Source organism: Euleptes europaea, chromosome 11 (genome assembly GCF_029931775.1).
Source record: "Euleptes europaea isolate rEulEur1 chromosome 11, rEulEur1.hap1, whole genome shotgun sequence".
Lineage (NCBI taxonomy): Eukaryota > Metazoa > Chordata > Lepidosauria > Squamata > Sphaerodactylidae > Euleptes > Euleptes europaea.
Genome location: NC_079322.1, coordinates 69,763,716 through 69,782,576, shown reverse-complemented (window position 1 = coordinate 69,782,576; position 18,861 = coordinate 69,763,716). Strand labels below are relative to the sequence as shown.

General features: G+C 46.2%; 1 protein-coding gene across 1 annotated transcript in view; it reads right to left on the bottom strand.

The window, feature by feature from the left end:
• Window positions 1-13,584, bottom strand: part of CNPY1 (canopy FGF signaling regulator 1) — a 41,246-nt gene extending 27,662 nt beyond the window's left edge. The window contains exons 1-2 of the mRNA XM_056858016.1: window positions 13,471-13,584; window positions 6,913-7,028 (exon numbers count right to left, since the gene is read on the bottom strand). Of these exons, the coding sequence (XP_056713994.1) occupies window positions 6,913-7,028; window positions 13,471-13,570 (216 nt within the window). The 5' untranslated portion in view covers window positions 13,571-13,584. The remainder of the gene's footprint in view (window positions 1-6,912; window positions 7,029-13,470) is intronic.
• Between the last annotated feature and the right edge of the window lie 5,277 nt (window positions 13,585-18,861).

Below are 18,861 nucleotides of genomic sequence, written 5' to 3'. Positions count from 1 at the left end.
AAGCTCCAAACACAACCCGCCTTTGTTCCCAGTCAATGCTCGGGTTATGCCCCGCCAACCAATTGATGCCGAGAACCACCGGGTAGGAAATCTTAGGAACTACCGTGAAGTGGATCTGTTCCCAGTGGTTTCCCACCCCCAGCCACATCTTGCGAGTGTGCAAATGAACCGGCCCTCCCCGCAGGTCACTCCCATCCATTTGGTGGAAATGTAAGGGCTGGTCCAGTTCTCGAGTCCCAATTTTCAGGCGTTCTACCACCGCCTGATCAATTAGGGTCCGGGAGCACCCGGAGTCCACGATAGCCACAACGGCCACCGGTTCCCCCCCTTGGGGGTTTCGTAACACAACAGGTATCAACAATGTCTCTCCCTGATCACTCACCCTACATGGAGCCGGTTTGGTTTCTTCCGAGGGTGCCCTCTGTGCCGGTTCCCTCACAGAAGGCCGTCCTCGTTTTTTGCCGGTGAGGGGCTTCGGAAACTATCTCGGGTACAATGGTTGTGGAAATCCGATGAGGTTTCAGCTTGCAGGGCCGCCGCCCCACGGCGACCGTTCGTCCCCTCCGCTCTCCTGTGCTCCAGATTCCGAGGTGGTGTCGCCTCCCGCTCTTGTGTCGCCCTGTTGCTCGTCCCTTCTGATGGCGTGTTGGTACATTTTGCTGCAAAATGGCCCATCTTCCCACACTGAAGACAAGCTCCCTCCCTGAACCGACGTGCCCTGTCGAGACTGTAGACTCCTCGATGTCTTCCCTCTCGCCGGGAGCCTGCTGCGTTGTCCCCTCTCGCGGGCGGGATAGGGATCGTCTTCGAAGGACGATCCTTGGAGAACTGGAGGGTAAGCTTGCGATTCTCCACCAGGGCCGCCAAACTTACCCACCCCTCTACCGACTCTGGATCTCCCAAAGTCAAACAGCCATCCAGCACTTCCCACCGCAACCCTTCGCGGAAATGCTGGACCTTGGTGGCCTCGCTCCACTCCCGTATCTTGCACGACAAAGATAAAAAGTCCTGTGTATACTCACTTACTGAGCGGGTTCCCTGCTTCAAACGACGCATGGCAATCTTTGCCTTTCCCCCCCGGTGGGGGTCTTCGAACCGGCGTCGCAGAGCGGACAAGAACTCATCCAGGGAGGCCAAAACCCTAGGCATAGTTTCTGCCGCTGTCACTGCCCATTCCACGGCCTCTTTCTCCAGCAGGCTGATCACATACCTGACTCGAGCTTCTTCCGAGGCAAAGGTCTCCCCCTGGTCCTTCATGAAGCCGGAGATTTGGAGTAAGAAGTGAGGCAACTGTGAGCTGGATCCGTCGAAAGATACCTTCAGGTCTCTGGCCGTAGGGCGTCTGGGCGTGGGAGTCTCCCCAACAACGAGCGGCCCTGTAGTCGGCCGCGAATCCGTTTGGGGTGGTTGCACTGGCTGTCCAAGCCCCCTCACTGCCCCTAGAACAGCTGCCAGGTCCCGCTGCAAGGTGTCTAGCTGAGTCTGCAGGTCCCAATTCTGCAGAATGAGCATCTGATTCTGTCCGCGTATCAGAGTGGCCGCTTCTGCAGTGAGGGTAGGGGTGTGAGCGAGCGTGGGGTCCTTCCACCCTTCCCCTTCTCCATACCAAGCGGCCAGCGGTCCCCGGTAGAAGTCGCCTCCTGGTTCTGATGCTGCTCTCTGTCGCTGCCCGGCCCCCGAGAGTCGGGGGGTCCACGTCAGCCTCCCAGGGACATCGGTAGGCCCGGGTGGGCGCTGCTGCTCCGGGGTCGCTTCTCCTTGGCCAACCTCAATATCAGCGGGAGTCTGCCGAAGCTCCTCTCCCGCGTTGAGCGGCACCGAGGGTGGTACCGACATCCTAATACTATTTCTAACCCGAAAACAAAAAAGGTTGGGATTGTAACGTACTGTCAGATTCTAGGACTCCGTTGCCTCTCAGGAATCATCAACTTCACTCCAGACGTTAGCAGAGAGTTAAAGTAGAATTTATTTGAAAGGAAGGGTACAGTAATCCATGAAACACAACGTTACAATGGCGCAAAATCATTTGGAGGGCATTCTTATAGAGTACACAAGCTAGAATGTTTACAAGTAAAAGCTTTGAAATGCAAAACATCAGAGGTTCCCCAACACCAAGAGAGAGAATTCACACCTTAAGATCAGAGCAGGATTACAATCAGGAAGTCACTTTGAAATGGAGATCTCTCGAGCTTTTGGCTGTTGCCTCTTCCTTCCTTTCTCTTTCCCACGGGAAGGAGAGGTGAAACAAAAGTCACCCCGCTATCCAGGGTCCGATTGCATGCCCTCACTGACATTTTGAACCACCCCACAGAAAATGGTATGGATTGGACACCCTAAGAGCCAGGGTGGCACAGGGTTGAACCCCATGGGAAATTTACACATGTGCAAAGAGTCCTTGCGCATGCAGAACCGCTAAATCTTCTCCTCTCTGTCTCCGCACACTAAATGAAAGCAATTGTATCCCCGCTATCTTTTCTGCATGCGCAAGACGTACCAACAAGGCGTTTCCTCTGATAGTTTCAAAACCAAATGAAATGAAATAAACCATCCATTATAGATTCCCTTCCTCCATATGAACATAGCTGTTTAGTTTAAAATTATGTTGAAGTGTGGTGTGTTTTTCCAGCTGTAGTGCTATATATATTTTTACAAGCATAACTATGCAAGATACAGTTTATTTTTCACTCATGGATCGGTGAATACGATGCACAGTGGTTAGAATGCTGGAATAGAAAAGGAGAGGCTTGTATTCAAGTCATGAAGCTGACTGGGTGATTCTGGGATAGTCACTCTACTCTTCCGCACAGGGTTGTTGTGAGGACAACATGGAGAAAGGCAGAACTATGCCACAAAAGCTGTGATAAAGAGGCACTCCACATTGCTGTGTACCAAGGCCATTTGGAGAACATTCTACGAAAAAGGCGACCATTCTACAAAAAATACGGATGAGAACCGGTTTAGGTCATAGCCAGACTGCAAGGACAGTGCAGCTAGGGTTTCACCCAAACCACAGCAGAAAGAATCCGCAATTTTAACTATGAGACAGACCAAACAATTTTTATAGATACACAACAATTCAGAACAAAAACTTAGTAATGAGTTGTGTAGATTTACATGAAGTACCACCAGGCGCAAAACTGGATGTAGGTTGAGGGACCATAGCACACGTGCCATTTCCCTATTCCCCATGCTCTACCCCTCCCCTTTACTCTCCTGTATCTCTAAAAGATCAATAATAACAATGATGATGATGATGATGATAAACAAGACATGTAGACCGGCTTTGCTGGGCAAGGACACAAGATGAATTCTAAAATCTTCCATATCTGTCTTTTCCCTTTTTTCTTTTTCTGTACCCTTTTAAAAAATGAATAAAATCATTAAAAAAAAAAAAAAGACCAAGGCCTTTTATGCATGGGAGGTCTTGCCTTGGATTTGCCACTCTTCAGATGCACTTTTTCCCCATCCATATTCTCAAAACTCAACAATAAGCCCCCATGCAGAGTTTTCAGAATTCGGATGGGGAAAATGTGCATCTAGAGTAGGGTTGCCAGGTCCCTCTGCCACCGTCAGGAGGTTTTTGGGTTGGAGCCTGAGGAGGGTGGGGTTTGGGGAGGGGAGGGACTTCAATGCCATAGACTCCAATTGCCAAAGCGGCCATCGGATCCTTCCCTATGTTGTATCTTCCAACATTCCAGCTGATATTGGACTATGTACTACATTCAGGCGCATTGAGCCACATATAGCTTCTCCGTCAAAAGGCATTGCCCCTTTAAATTTTACTAGACAGTGGCGGCGCAGAGGGAAACTACACCTTACAGCCCCATTTAGGACTATTGACAGCAACACCGTATGTTTCTGCATCACCTTGTTTTCACCTATTGTCACAGTCAAGGTCTTTTGTATATTGATTGTGTATATATTTTTGTACATTATAGGCATAATTAGACAGACAGACAGACAGAAAGACAGATAGATGATAGATGTCATAATTGTGATATATTTCTTGCATTATCAATTGCTGGTATCCAGTACCAAGTGACTTGTTGTTTTGTGGCCACAGTGCTGCGATTTTCTTGTTGTAACTACTTTTGTAGCACAAACTTTGTATTTGCTTTACCTCAGGTATATTATTACCACCTGGAGGTTGGCAACCCTATGAACTGGTCTCTATCGGCTGGAGATCAGTACCTGGATGTTGGCAACTGTAATCTAGAGAGCGGCAAATCCAAGGCAAAACCTCCCATGCATAAATGGCCCAAGATTACATTTTAAAGGGAGAGAGAGTCCCAAGGATTCTCAGGGGGCCAGGGTCAGGCCTCTAATGAGTTGTTACAGTAATGAGCAATTAGAAAATATTAAGGGGTATCTACTATTGGGGGGGAAATTGGTTTGCTCAGTGCAAGAAATGCTGAAATTCAAAGCAAGCCCTTTGGGACAGATATACACTGTGGATGGTAGAGCTCGGCATTTTTCCGATTCCCCATCAGACTCAAATGTTCATTGTTTTCAGTAAATACCCGGACTCAGATGTTTCTGATCCGCAGTTGTTTTTCCTAGGAAAGCCTCCTTTGAGGGTCGAGTTTTGTACATTTGGAATATTCAGCAACTTCTGATACTTCATGAAAACACAAAATATGCTGTTTGTCAAAATGCAAGTGCTATTAATCTGAGCTGATTTTCTTTGGTATCTCATTACGCTTGAACGCTGTCATGGGTGTCTGAGAGGTGGTTTTTTTTAAAATTAATCTGTTTTTGCTTCTGATGAATCAGCAGCTGGATTCCCCCCACCCCATTTTGTTGTTCCTTCCCAGTTCATGCAGTAATAACATATAAACTGAATCACAACAATAACAACAACAACAATATGGATAAGGAATAGACAAAATGCCAAAAGAAAATATTTAAAGAGCAAGCAAACAAAGTATGTTGTCTGGAAATTCTGGACTTCAGTTTTAAGATGAACATGCTGAATTTCTTTTACGTGTCTAAATACTGAAAGCGGAATCTGAACATCAAAGTGAATTGTCCTTTCGCACCACTAGTGGGCAGTACTGGCCAATCCATTGGCAACTTGACCTTGAATTTGCTAAGGGTGTCCAGCCAGGAACCTGCGAAGGACCTAGAATCGGAGGAAAGCCAGGCAGGATTGAGCTCATTGGTTTTCAACTCACATCTGGCTCATGCCTCACCTCAATAATATGTAGCTCAAGAGGCGTATATTATTTCTATTTAGCTAGTTCGTTTATAGTCTGCCTTTCTCACTGAGCCTCGAGGTGGATTACAATACAACGGGGACAGTATAACGTCCTTTTAAAAATGCCATCCGGACAGCACAGTATCAACTAGGGTTGCCACCTCCGGGTTGGGAATCACCTGGAGGTTTTTGAGGCGGAGCCTGAGGAGGGTGGGGTTTGGGGAGGGGAGGGACTTCAATGCCATAGAGTCCAATTGTCAAAGCGGCCATTTTCTCCAGGTGGACTGATCTCTATCGGCTGGGGAATCAGTTCTAATAGCGGGAGATCTGCAGCTACTACCTGGAGGTTGGCAACCCTAGTCTCAACAGTGCAGCGAAACCTGATTGCAAGGTTAAGAACCATATGGTGTAGAATAATACGAAATGAACAATGTTGTCTTTCCTGCTGTTTATACTTTTAAAAGGATAAATGGAGAAATTATTTATTATTATTTATTTACTTCGTTTATACCCTACCTTTCCCCCAATGGAGATAAAAAACAGTTTATCTCATTCTCCGCTCCTCCTTTTTATCCTCACAACTAGGGTTGCCAACCTCCAGGTACTAGCTGGAGATCTCCTGCTATTACAACTGATCTCCAGCCGATAGAGATCAGTTCCCCTGGAGAAAACGGCTGCTTTGGCCATTGGACTCTATGGCATTGAAGTCCCTCCCCTCCCCAAACCCCTTCCTCCTCAGGCTCCACCCCAGAAACCTCCTGCCGGTGGCGAAGAGGGACCTGGCAACCCTGGGTGGGGGGGAGCATCCACACAAACCAGTTAACAAGTTCATTGCAAGTTCCAAACCAACATTTTGCATGAGTCAAATGAACAGAATACTGTAACTTTGACCAGAATAAATTTTGCAGATTACACAATGGCATGATTGGCATTAGGGTTGCCAGATGCCTGGTGGTGGCGGGCAAACCCCCGGCAATTCGCCCCTCTGACCTCAGGTGGTCAGTGGGCAGAGGGGCGAATTGTCGGGGGTTTTCCAGCCACCCACCTGAGGGTTGGCGGGCAAACATGCACACATGCACGCACACCATGCGCACGCCACTTCCGGTTTGCAACTGGAAGTGCCGCCTTGCGAGGGGACTTTTCCTCTTTCTTTGAGTGGTAAAGGGCTGCTTTACCACTCATATGAAGAGGAAAAGGTCCCTCGCGAGGCGGCACTTCTGGTTGTAAATCGGAAGTGCTGCTCGCGCAATCCCAACCATAGCCCCATAGCCTCACGACGGATGACAGAGGGGACCTGGCAGCTCTAACTGGCATGTATAAGTCAATGACTCCCACAAGTGGGGAAAGCAGCCCCCAAAAACCTGGGGACTGGCTTCCCAAAGTGAGAGCTCTCCCTCTGTTTCCCTACCTGCATCTGAACATCTTGCATAGCTTCAACACAGTATTGCACTAGAAGACTACTTCCATTGTCAACATTTCAAGCTTCCCCCTTCCTTCCTTCCCTCCCTCCCAAAAAGTAGTGGAAAAGGAGAAAAAAATACCTCAATTTCAAGCTCACAGATTACTTTGGGTCCCAGAGGAAAGAGAAGCAATTTAGTGGCGGCTGGCCTTCCCCAGGAAAAGGTTAGGAGATTAGGAGACCAACCGCTGTTTGGATAAGTGGTCGGTAATTGCACATGCCAGCAATTACGTCTTGCCGTGTTTCTCCCTCTTACCTTTTTCTTCCCTCGCGTGCCGTCAGGATTTAGTCGGAACGTCCCTGAATTCACAGTCCTCTTTGGACCTATTTTCTTAATATCGTACGTCAGCTCGTCCGCAAGAGCCTTGCAGGCTACAGAGAACAAAACACAACAATCGAAAAAGGCACATGTCTACCACTGGAACTGCACCAGAAAACACATAAGAACATAAGATAAGGCCCTCCTGGATCAGACCCAGGCCCATCAAGTCCAGCAGTCTGTTCACACAGTGGCCAACCAAGTGCCTCGAGGAAGCCCACAGGCAAGACGACTGCAGCAGCACCATCCTGCCTGTGTTCCACAGCACCTAATATAATAGGCCTGCTCCTCTGATCCTGGAGAGAACAGGTATGCATCATGACTTGTAGCCATTTTGACTAGTAGCCATGGATAGCACTCTTCTCCATGAACATGTCCACTCCCCTCTTCAAGACTTCCAAGTTGGCAGCCATCACCACAACCTGGGGCAGGGAGTTCCACAATTTAACTACGAGTTGTGTGAAGAAATACTTCCTTTCATCTGTTTTGAATCAGGATGTGCATCTTGCAGAGGGGTGGGTAGGACCTGGCCAAATGGCCAGTTCTAGTATTCTCAGTTTTGCTTCATAACAACTGGGAGAGCAGGAAGAGTCCCAGGCAGCCTCCCATTCCACAGAAGAAGGGGCAGCCACTTGGACTACAGGGACCTCTTTCATCCCAGTACTAGGGTTTGGTGGACCCTTCTAAGGGCCTATCTAGCCCAAAACCAGTGCAAGAAATCCAAAGCGAGAGCATCCTTAACAGATGGCAGTCCAGCCTCTGTTTGAAGCTCTTCAGAAAAGGAGAATCTCCTCCCCAGTTAACTGGTTACACAGGTAGGCCACTGTAAGGTTGCCAGCTCTGGTGAGGGAAATTCCTCGGGATTCAGGGACAGCACCTGGGGAGGGTAGAGTTTGGGGAGGGGAGGGAGCTCAGTGGGGATGTGATGCCATTCCAAGCTGTGATTTCCTCCAGGGGAACTGATCCCTGTAGTCTGGAGATGTTTTAATTCCAGGAGAACCTGGAGGTTGGTAAACCTTCCATTCTCTTAAAGTTCAATCGAAACCTACTCTCCTGAAACAGAAGCCCATTAGATTTAGTCTTGCCCTCTGGAGCAGCAGAGAACATGGCTTGGCCCTCTTCCATGAGACATCCCTCCAGGTATCCCTCCAGAAGTGGGACACCCCACTCATAGCGTGAAATTAATCCGGTGTGAGCTAGACATATATCTTTTCCCCAGCAGTTTATTTGTAAACCAGAAGTGTCCTGCAGAGGCTATGGCTTTGTCTGGAGTGACTGTTGGGTGGTGGGGGGTTTAAGAGCGGTGGTTTGGAGCGGTGGACTCTGATCTGGAGAGCCGGGTTTGATTCCCCACTCCTCCACATGAGCGGTGGAGGCTAATCTGGTGAACCGAGTTGGTTTCCCCACTCCTACACATGAAGCCCGCTGGGTGACCTTGGGCTAGTCACAGCTCTCTTAGAACTCTCTCAGCCCCACCTACCTCACCAGGTGTCTGTTGTGGGGAGGGGAAGGGAAGGTGATTGTAAGCCGGTTTGAGTCTTCCTTAAGTGGTAGAGAAAGTCGGCATATAAAAAACCAACTCTTCTCCTTTTTCTTCTTTTTCTTCCTATCATTTGGAAGAAGAACCATAGCTCAGTGGCGATAGCTTTGCCTGCAAAGTTCTGCGATTCAATCCCTGGCACCTCCGGTCAAAGACGATCTCAGGTACGAGATGATGCGGAAGGCATCCTTGCTTTGTACCAATGATCTAAGAGAGCTACTAACTGTTAAGTAAATTCCGGATTTTCACACAATAGAACACTAATATGACACAAGTAGAATAACTAAACGATATTTTGCAATTATTTTTAACGCAGAAAATGTTTTCTAATATATCGCAAATGACCAATAATTTTGTTGTTTACAACTGAGTTTATTTTATAATGTTGAATTGTTTTTATAAATATAACGTTTTACCCCTCCCTTTTTTTCCTGTACCCTTCCAACTATATAAATAAAAATCTTATTAAAAAAAAGAGAGAGAGAGAGAGAGCTGCTGCCATGTTAATTGTCCCCCTACCAAGATCCTTTTCTAATGGCACAGAGCAAAAATACAGTTAACTTGCATGTCCCCCCTCCCTTTTGGAGAGATGAACAGCTGGGAGAGGCATGATTTTGAGCCGACACAAAACAGGAAGGAAAGAGGTTAAGCAGGCCAATCAGTCCTCTGTTTGGCCTCCCACGGCTGGTTTTGTGTTTTTTTAAAGATGTTGAAGGAAAGGAACTGCACGTTATGTCTAGTCGGGTCCCCAGATAAAATGGAGCAATGTGTAAGCTCACCACTCAGGATTAAGACCTCAAGCTTCTTCCACCCTCACATCAGCTTTATGTTCATGCTAACAGAATAGGGCTGCCAACTTTGGCTTGGGAAATTTCTGGAGATTTGGGGCTAGAGTCTGGAGAGTGGTGTAGGGTTGCCAACCTCCAGGGGGTGACTGGAGATTTCCTGGGATTCCGACTGATCCCCCCAAGAAGTCCACAAACAAGACGACTGCAGCAGCATTGTCCTGCCTGTGTTCCACAGCACGTAAGATAATAGGCATGCTCCTCTGAGACTGGAGATAATAGGTATGCATCATGACTAGCATCCATTTGGACTAGTAGTCATGAATAGCCCTCTCCTCCATGGACATGTCCACTCCCCTTTTAAAGCCTTCCAAGTTGGCAGCAATCACTACATCCTGGGGCAGGGAGTTCCACAATTTAACTATGTGTTGTGTGAAGCATCCTTTTATCTGTTTCTTCAATTTAGGCATTAGAGTTCAAATATATTCAACTGTTCCACCTGGATGTGAAGAAGGGAGAGATCACGGAGGAGCAGGTTGTCCTTCTCTGGGGGGAAGGGAAGGATTTTGGTTGCCGTCTAGTTAGAGATCTGGCATTTTTCAAAGGGGAATACCATCTGTTCCAATGCAAACACCTCCCCCCCCCCCTTCACAGAAGAAACTGATTTCCCAATAAAGTGTAGAAAGATAACAAAGTCTGTTCCATCTAAGCTCATCTCTTTATTGCCTGGGGGGAGCCTCTGGCTGATAAAGCATTCACTGTTCCAGCGTGGAAGAGCTACTGTTTAGTTGACTAATCAAATTTTGCTATGGGTAAACGCTGTGATTGGCTGCCTGGTTCTCATTAAACTGCAGAACTATTGTGGGCGGGTCAATCTATCACAGATTTAAGTGTTTAATGGGTGGCATTCTCAACTCCACCTGCAAATCAGAGCTGACTGATCTCTGAATTTATATCCCATCTACCTCAGTTAATTTACCATCTAATTCTTTTTATGCACTGTGAAAGAGCTGTTTGAAAGACTCTCCTCCGTTTGCACAGACACACGAAAACCCAAATCATTAAGTGCTTATTGGCAGGTGAAATCTGTTGCTAAACCAGTTTTGTTTACCATTATGGTTTCCCTGAAAGGATTTTGGGAGTTGTAGTTTTGAGTGCATACTGAAAATGGGCTGTAATTAATAAGGCTGTAATTAATTAATATTCTGCCTTCCCGATGTCCCTCTGCAAACTGTAGACAGGAGTTTATAAATGTTTGTTACTCCGAAAATTGCCATAAGATATAATGTTGAGTATCAGACATGGACTATGACCTGGATGGTCCAGGCTGGCCTGATTTCATCAGAGCTTGAAAACTAAGCAGGGTTGACCCAGGCAGGCAATGACAAACAACCTCAGTTTGTCCCTTGCCTTGGAAGAGACAATTGGGTCACTATAAGTTGGCTGTGACTTGACAGCATTTTACACACACATGCATTGGACATGGTTCCCTCTTAATTATGGCTACTTATCTGCCCACTGAAACAGATTCAGCAGATTGTATTTATGGTTGACTATGAAATGTCACTGAATTAATCTGAGTTTTAGATCGCAACAAGAGGAGTAACAAACATCCTTTGGTGAACTGGGTTTAGCGATATAGTTTTGCATGGCAGCTATATGGAGTTTCCTGAGTGTTGGGTGAATCCAGCCAGTTATTGCTTCAGTATTGCAGGGACGTTAGTAAGGCACCATTGCCCAGTTCCCATTCCACCTTGGAAACGGCCCTTCTGTCGAACAGCTGAACCCATTTGGGAGGAATGCAAGACTGGAAGCATCGGTGGCCACTGCTACTCGGCATGCCGTTAGGTCCGGTTAGTGGGTCAAAGGGTGCAAAGCGTCAGCAGCAAAGGTGACTACTTCTGGGTAACAGAACATAGGATCAATCCATTTAGCACAGGATTGGTCCTTTTGTCAATCTGGCCTGAATGACGGTTTCCGTCCGGCTTTAACATTAATTAAGGCAGGAACAGACTGATGAAGGGATGCTGAAGCTGTGAAATTTGCCATTGAAATCCTCTTTCAACCCTTGCCAAGGAGTTGCGTGGAAACTGGAAATGATTTAGAAAGGCTGAGAGGAGGCCAAAGAGCCAGTAATTGAATAATCCAGCCCAGAGAGGAGACTGAAGCAGAGGCAGGAATAGCCTTTGCATCCTGACAAGTTAGCACTGGCCGAGGCCTGGAAAGAAATACTAAAATATCGGGGTTATTCCTCAGAACAGAACGAGCACGTCTCTCAGCTGTCATCTGGAATGAAAGATAATTACCCACATGTCTGACTCGCTGCTAGGACCAAATATACAGCCCTGTAACCTGCCATCACACATTTCTCCATGAGTCAGACACTTGGGCCTTTTAGAATCATAGAATAGACTCATAGGATCATAGAGTTGGAAGGGACCACCAGGGTCATCTAGTCCAACCACCTGCACAATACAGGAAATTCACAACTACCTCCCCCCCTACACACCCCAGTACCCCAACTCCTTGCCCAGAAGATGGTCAAGATGCCCTCTCTCTAGGTGAGGTCTAACCAGAGCAGAGTAAAGCGATACCATCACTTCGTGTGATCTGGACACTATACTTCCGTTGATACAGCCCTGGATCGCATTTGCCTTTTTAGCTACCGCATCACTTTTTAGCTACTGCAACATATCCTCTTGTTTCAAAACTGTAGAGGAAATGCCCACTTTTCTTAAACAGAGTTTCCTTTGCGCACGAGAAGTCTGAAGCTGCAGACTCTCCGTCTCTTTAAATCAATGTGCATCTGTAAGTCACATCATTTGCTTTCCCCCTCACCATTTCCTTCTGCTGCTTTTCAGCAAACACAAGGCAGTCTGTCTCTCAAAACTGCCGCGCTTACATCACCCGAGTGGCACTTTTTGTCAAGGGATCCTGGGACTCGAGCAGGGCTGAATCTGTCGGCCTGGCATTCATAAGGGAGGACTTATTTCAATATGTTGTTGAAACTACCTTGTGTCAGGTTATCTGTCTCATGGGAGATGTACATTTCTTATCGCGCTCTGTGCCATCTGTTAAAAGACGCAGCCGCTTGTCTCTCTGCAAGGAGACCACAGATGGAGAGTTTCCCCCCTCGTGCACAGAACTGTCAATAGATGACAAAGCCTCGTTGTTTGCAGCCAGGTGGAATCACCAAAAAGGAAGAGAGGGCTACTTGGGTGCTCTTCCACAGGTGGACTCCATGCGTAAAGGTAAACGGAATAAACAATGGCGGTCAATAAGGAAGGACCAGTGAAATACAGGTTGAGTATCCCTTATCCGGACTGCTTGGAACCAGAAGTGGTCCGTATTTTGGAATATTTGCATATACATAATGAGATATCTTGGGGATGGGGCCCAAGTTTAAACATGAAATTTATTTATGTTTTATGTATGTTTTATATACACTTTATAACATAGCCTAAATGTAATTTCAAACAATATTTTTAAATAATTTTGTGTACATTGAACCATCAGGAGGAGAAGGAGGAGGAGAAAGAAGAATAGTTGGTTTTTATATGCTGACTTTCTGTACCACTTAAGGCAGAATCACACCGGCTTACAATCACCTTCCCTTCCTCTCCCCACAACAGACACCCTGTGAGATAGGTGGGGCTGAGAGAGCTCTGACAGAGCTGTGACTATCCCAAGGTCACCCAGCTGGCTTCATTTTGTATCCCCTGTTTTCTTTGTCCATGTTCCTTTGTTGTCCTTTTCTTTTAGGGTAACTTGACAGTGTTCTCGCGCTATGCCATTTTTATAGCATTTTATGCCACTTAATCATTGTGCATCATTTCCTGCCTTTTATACACGAAAAACAAACATCCTTTGGTTAATATACGGAGTTGTCAGACTTGAGAGTGTGAAGACACTGGGTTGACCTGATCGCCTGACACCATTAAACTAAGCAAATGAGAGAGAGTGTGTGTGTTAAATGCCGTTGTTTCAGACTTATGGTGACCTGTGAATTAATGACCTCCAAAATGTCCTATCAGGTCTTGCTCAGGTCTTGCAAACTGAGGCCTGTGGCTTCTTTGATGGAGTCACTCCATCTCATGTTGGGTCTTTTCCTGCTATCTTTAGCTTTTCCTAGCAAGACTGTCTTTCTCAGTGACTAGGTAGACTACTAACCTCCACAGAACAACTCTGGGTCCCGCTGTCCTTTCGCAGTGTTTCCAAACAAAACTAGCAGCAGCAGAGGCAGGAGCAGCTCCGACTGAAGCAAGGCCATCCCCGTGTAGCAGTCTGAGGAAACATACAAGGCACTGGTGAACAAACGTCCTTGTACTGCCAGTCCTTTTTACACCCAATCTTGGCAACCACAGAGGATTAAACAATAACCCTGGGATAAGAATCGCCAAGATTTGCTAACTTTCTGTGTTGCTTATTGAAATGAGCCTTCAGTCTTCAAATGGGAACCTTTTTTACACCTCCCTGGTCCCAGGGTTCTTTTGCAAAAAATAAAAAAACCACCAAAAAAGTAGATTCCCAGCTAAATACAATTGCCAAGACAGACGATTTACTCAAACATTTTAAAGAAGATCATAGTGTGACAGACCTATTATGTACAACAGACCTTGTTAAATGTACATCATACAATATCGTGCACAGAATTATATGCAAATGACAGAATTCTTGCAGCAAGGTCATGGCATCTGACAGAGTATTACGCTCACAGGATAACATCGAAGACGAGTTGGTTTCTGTTCTGTTCGTCAAAGACAGGATTCTCCCTGCTTTAGAGTGCTTGTGTTCGAAAGTCACTAAGAGGGCATTCCTGTGCCTAAACCTCCTCGCAGCGTTAAAAAATCTGTGCAACTCTCGGAAATAAAAAAGGGGCATTCACGGCCTGAAAGGGCTTTGGAGGCCACCTAAAGGTGGCTCCTCCCCATACCTGGCACCAGGACGCCCAGGGAATGCCTCCTGGGATGCCAGCATGGGCTTTGACAGTGGTGGGACGCTGGCAGAAGGCCCAGTCGGCATCCCGGGGTGGTGCTGCCGTGGCAGTGCCCGGTGCCCGGCGTCCGGGCCTTCCTGCTGGCATTTGGCCTACTTACACTGGCGTAAGTTGCCTGGACACCGGCACGGAGGCCGGCGCAGCACCTTCCTGGCCTCCTAAGTGCTTTCGTCCTTAGAGCTCAGGAATGCACTGTAAACCGGTTGCAAAATTCTGTTTTATGGCAACAAGGGTAAGACACGCTATGGTGATAGCAACAGACAAAGGATAAATATTAATCTTGATTTTAGATAGTCCTCAGATTTTAGAATTATCATTTAATGTAACTTAATGTAATTTAACTATATATTGCATTCTGATTTTATTTATCATATCTGTCTTTTATTTCTTTGTTTTTATCATTGTTATGCTGGTCTATGACCATAATAAAGTAAAGTAAAGTAATGCTTGTGTTGATTGGTGCTGTTTAAAGAGCAAGACAGACCTTGCTAAGGAGACCCAAGCAGTTACATAGGGAGGCTGCCAAGTCACAACCTGGAAATCATGTCTTTTGCAGCTCTGCTGCTAGCGCACCAGGCTGCAACCTGTCCCCCACTCCTCCTCTGGCTGGGTGAAAAGACATTGCAATGAATCAGAAAGGCGAGGACAGGGAATTATTAAAAAAATACTGGCCGATGCATGGTATAAGATTCCTTTGTCAACCCCCTTCCCCCACCCCACTTCTCTAACTAAGGAGAGTTCAAGCTCTAGGGAAGGAATGCATTTGCATCTGAGCTTTTTTCCTCCCATAAACGTCACTGCTGGAAACAGTTCCTCTTACCCTCTCACAAACAGAGGAATAACACAACCCTCTCAAGTCAATGAGGCATGAACCCGCTTATGGAAAAGAATTGCTTTGCATGCTGGTCACAGCTGAAGTTCCCAAACAAGCCGGATTGCTTTCTCAGCCGCCAATGAGCAGATTTCCCCAACTCATCAGCAATAAGTCCCATTAATAACTCTCTATAACTTTCATTCAAGCAGGTTTGCGATGGACTGGATCAGTTCAGAACCCTCCTTTGGCTTTTAAAAAGGTGGTTTTCGTCACCTAATTTGACAACAACCTCATGAGACAAACACATCAGATGAGGCCAGTTCTGATCTCCCTTTCTGCTGCTCAGTAATATGCCTAAGTTTGGAACTAGAGGCTGGTAGCAGACACATGGCTGCCACTGAAAACAGCAGCCCTGTGCTCTCCCCTGTAACTAGTGATATGAAAGGATTGTGATGGCAGTATGGAGAAGCAATTTCCCACCCTCCACTTCTCTAGCTGGGGATGAAAGCTTGGCAGGGCAATAACCTCCCATTAAACATTTGTATCACTCCTGGGAAGAGCAAGATAAGGGGTGACTGTTTTGGCTAGCACTGGATAGATTTGTCATATTCAGATACATACATAATATTCAGATACATACATGCTAAGAGCCACTGGAAAAGACAATAATGCTAGGAAAAATCAAAGTCAGCAGGAAAAGAAGAAGACCCAACATGAATTGGAGGGGCTGTGGCTCAGTGGTAGAGCATCTGCTTGGCATGCAGCAGGTCCCAGGTTCAATCCCCGGCATCTCCAGTTAAAGGGACTAGGGAAGTCAGTGATGTGAAAGACCTCTACCTGACACCCTGGAGAGCTGCTGCCGGCCTGAGTAGACAATACTGACTTTGATGGACCAAGGGCCTGACTCAGTATAAGGCAGCTTCATGTGTTCATGTGGACTGACTCAATCAAGGAAGCCATGACCCTCAGTTGGCAAGACCTGAGCAAGGCTGTTAATGATAGGACATTCATAGGGTCGTCTTGACAACACTTAATACAAACACAGTATTTTATTTGGATTCAGGTTTGGTTAGTTCAAAACTTGCTTGGTATTTTTAACATCAGGCTGTGAGTTGGATCCCACAATGAATCTCAGGATGCAACCTTGACTTCAGCACCATTGATTTGTAAGGTCCCAATGGACAGCTCCCTTGGTCCGTTCTGTTTATGAAGAGGTGTGCTCTCTGCAACTGGTGTGCAGCTGGTCCGGTGTGCTCTCTGCAACTACCAGCAGACTGGGTGGATTCTGTTTGTAGATCTGCATATATCAAGTCCCACCCCTTTCTTCTCCAGAGAAGGAAAGAGCATGCCTTGTATGCTTCTGTATCCTAGCATCTCTAGCTGTTTATTGTGTTAGAGTCAGTGTGGTGTAGTGGTTAAGAGCGGTGAGTTGGAGTGGTGGAGTCTGATCTGGAGAACCGGGTTTGACTCCCCACTCCTCCACATGAGCGGCGGACGCTAATCTGGTGGACTGGATTTGTTTTCCCACTCCTACACATGAAGCCAGCTGGGCAACCTTGGGCTAGTCACAGCTCTCTCAGCCCCACCTACCTCACAGGGTGTCTGTTGTGGGGAGGGGAAGGTGATTGTAAGCTGGTTTGATTCTTCTTTAAGTGGTAGAGAAAGTCGGCATATAAAAACCAACTCTTATTATTTTCAAGAGAAATTCTTCCCTAAATTCCAATCATCTTTTCTTACTCTGTTACAAGCCCTATTGCTCTCCCCTTCTGCATCACACGTTGAACTGAGACAACAGCCTCTGTCACAATAATCATTTGTGTGTGTATAAAATTCCATCAAGTCACAGCCAACTTATGGAGATCCCTCAGGGTGAGGACCAGTATAGTGTAGTGGTTAAGAGTGGTGGACTCTAATCTGGATAACTGGGTTGGTTTTCCCACACCTACATATGAAGCCATATGACCTTGGGTGACCTTGGGCTAGTCACAGTTCTCTCAGAACTCTCTCAGCCCCACCTACCTTACAAGGTGTCTGTTGTAGGGAGAGGAAGAGAGAGGAAGATTGTAAGCTGGTTTGATTCTCCTTAAAAGGTAGATAAAGTCAGCATATAAAAAGCAACTCTTCTTCTTCTTTCAGAGATGGTTTGCCTGCCTCTGTGTAGCAACCATGGTCCTCCTTGGTGGTCTCCCATCCGAGCACTAACCAGGGCAGACCCTGCTTAGCTTTCAAGATCTGACAAGATTGGGCTACCCTGGACTATCTAGGTCCATAGCAGTTTAAAACACCAGTTCGCCTCACTGATTGATAAGTTCTCTCTTTGTTGGGTAACTAGTAGTCTGGAGCAATTTGGTTATTAAAAGACTTTTCTTAATTTTTCCCTTCCTGGGTAGAATGGACAACTTCTAGCTTTCTTCTAGCTACCTAATAACCTATTGGCACAGCCTAGCTTACAAAGATGTCCCTCTACGATAGGATGGAGAGATATGTGATCATGCAATATCCTGGGGGCATAGCCTTGTTATAAAAGGCAGCTGGAAAATATTTTCAAACACTGGCTTTGGCCTTGAATGTTTAGATTAGAATTTCAAAGATCAGTGTGTTTATGGTGACATCCCAAGCAGAGTTACATTTTTTCTAAGCTCATTGACTTTGATGGATTTGGAAGGGTGTAACCTTGTTTGTGGGGTGCTCTGTTAATTTCCTATTCAAATACAGACAACAGAGAAGAGCATCTTGGGCAGATGGCAGATTTTGTATAGCTCTATACATTTTAACTCAGATAACAATACTTTGTGTGATGTGCTTCCTATCTTAACTATAATTCCAACTTCTATGAGGAAAGGTTGAAGGAGCTGGGTATGTTTAGCCTGAAGAGGAGAAGACTGAGAGGGGATATGATAAGAGGGGATATGTTCAAGTACTTGAAGGGCTGTCATATAGAGGAGGGTGCCGGGTTGTTTTCTGTTGCCCCAGGAGGTCGGACCAGAACCAACGGGTTGAAATTAAATCAAAAGAGTTTCCGACTAGACATTAGGAATAATTTTCTAACAGAGCGGTTCCTCAGTGGAACAGGCTTCCTCGGGAGGTTTTTAAGCAGAGGCTACATGGCCATCTGTCAGCAATGCTGATTCTATGACCTTAAGCAAATGATGAGAGGGAGGGCATCTTGGCCATCTTCTGGGCATGGAGTAGGGGGTCACTGGGTGTGTGTGTGGGGGGAGGTAGTTATGAATTTCCTAAATAGTGCAGGGGGTTGGACTAGATGACCCTGGTGGTACCTTCCAACTCTATAACTCTCTGATTCTATCATAAAGAATTCACCATGTGCCTGCTACAGAAAATGACAACTACAGTGTGTTTCATTCCAACTGTCATCCACTCCTCCTCACAACATTAAATTTTAGCATTTTTGAAACTCAGACTTGTGCATTTGCCAACATTTCCACTGAAGAAATCACAACAATCCTAAACAGCTTTTTAAAAAAACCATTTGTACTACATCTTACTTTATGGCAGGAAGAAGTTTCATGAAACTGTAGATCTGACACCTTTGTGCTCAAGACCTCTGGTCAGATGAGTCTGAAATAAAATGAAATAAAAGGAAAGATCTGACACCTTACTGCAGGATACAGAAGAAATATGGACAAATGGCTGTGCTCTAAAGGCAAGCATAATTGAATTCAGGGATCTGGATTCAGCCACTCTGCGGGTGAGTGTTACAGGACAGACATGGTTTAAAAATTAAGAACAG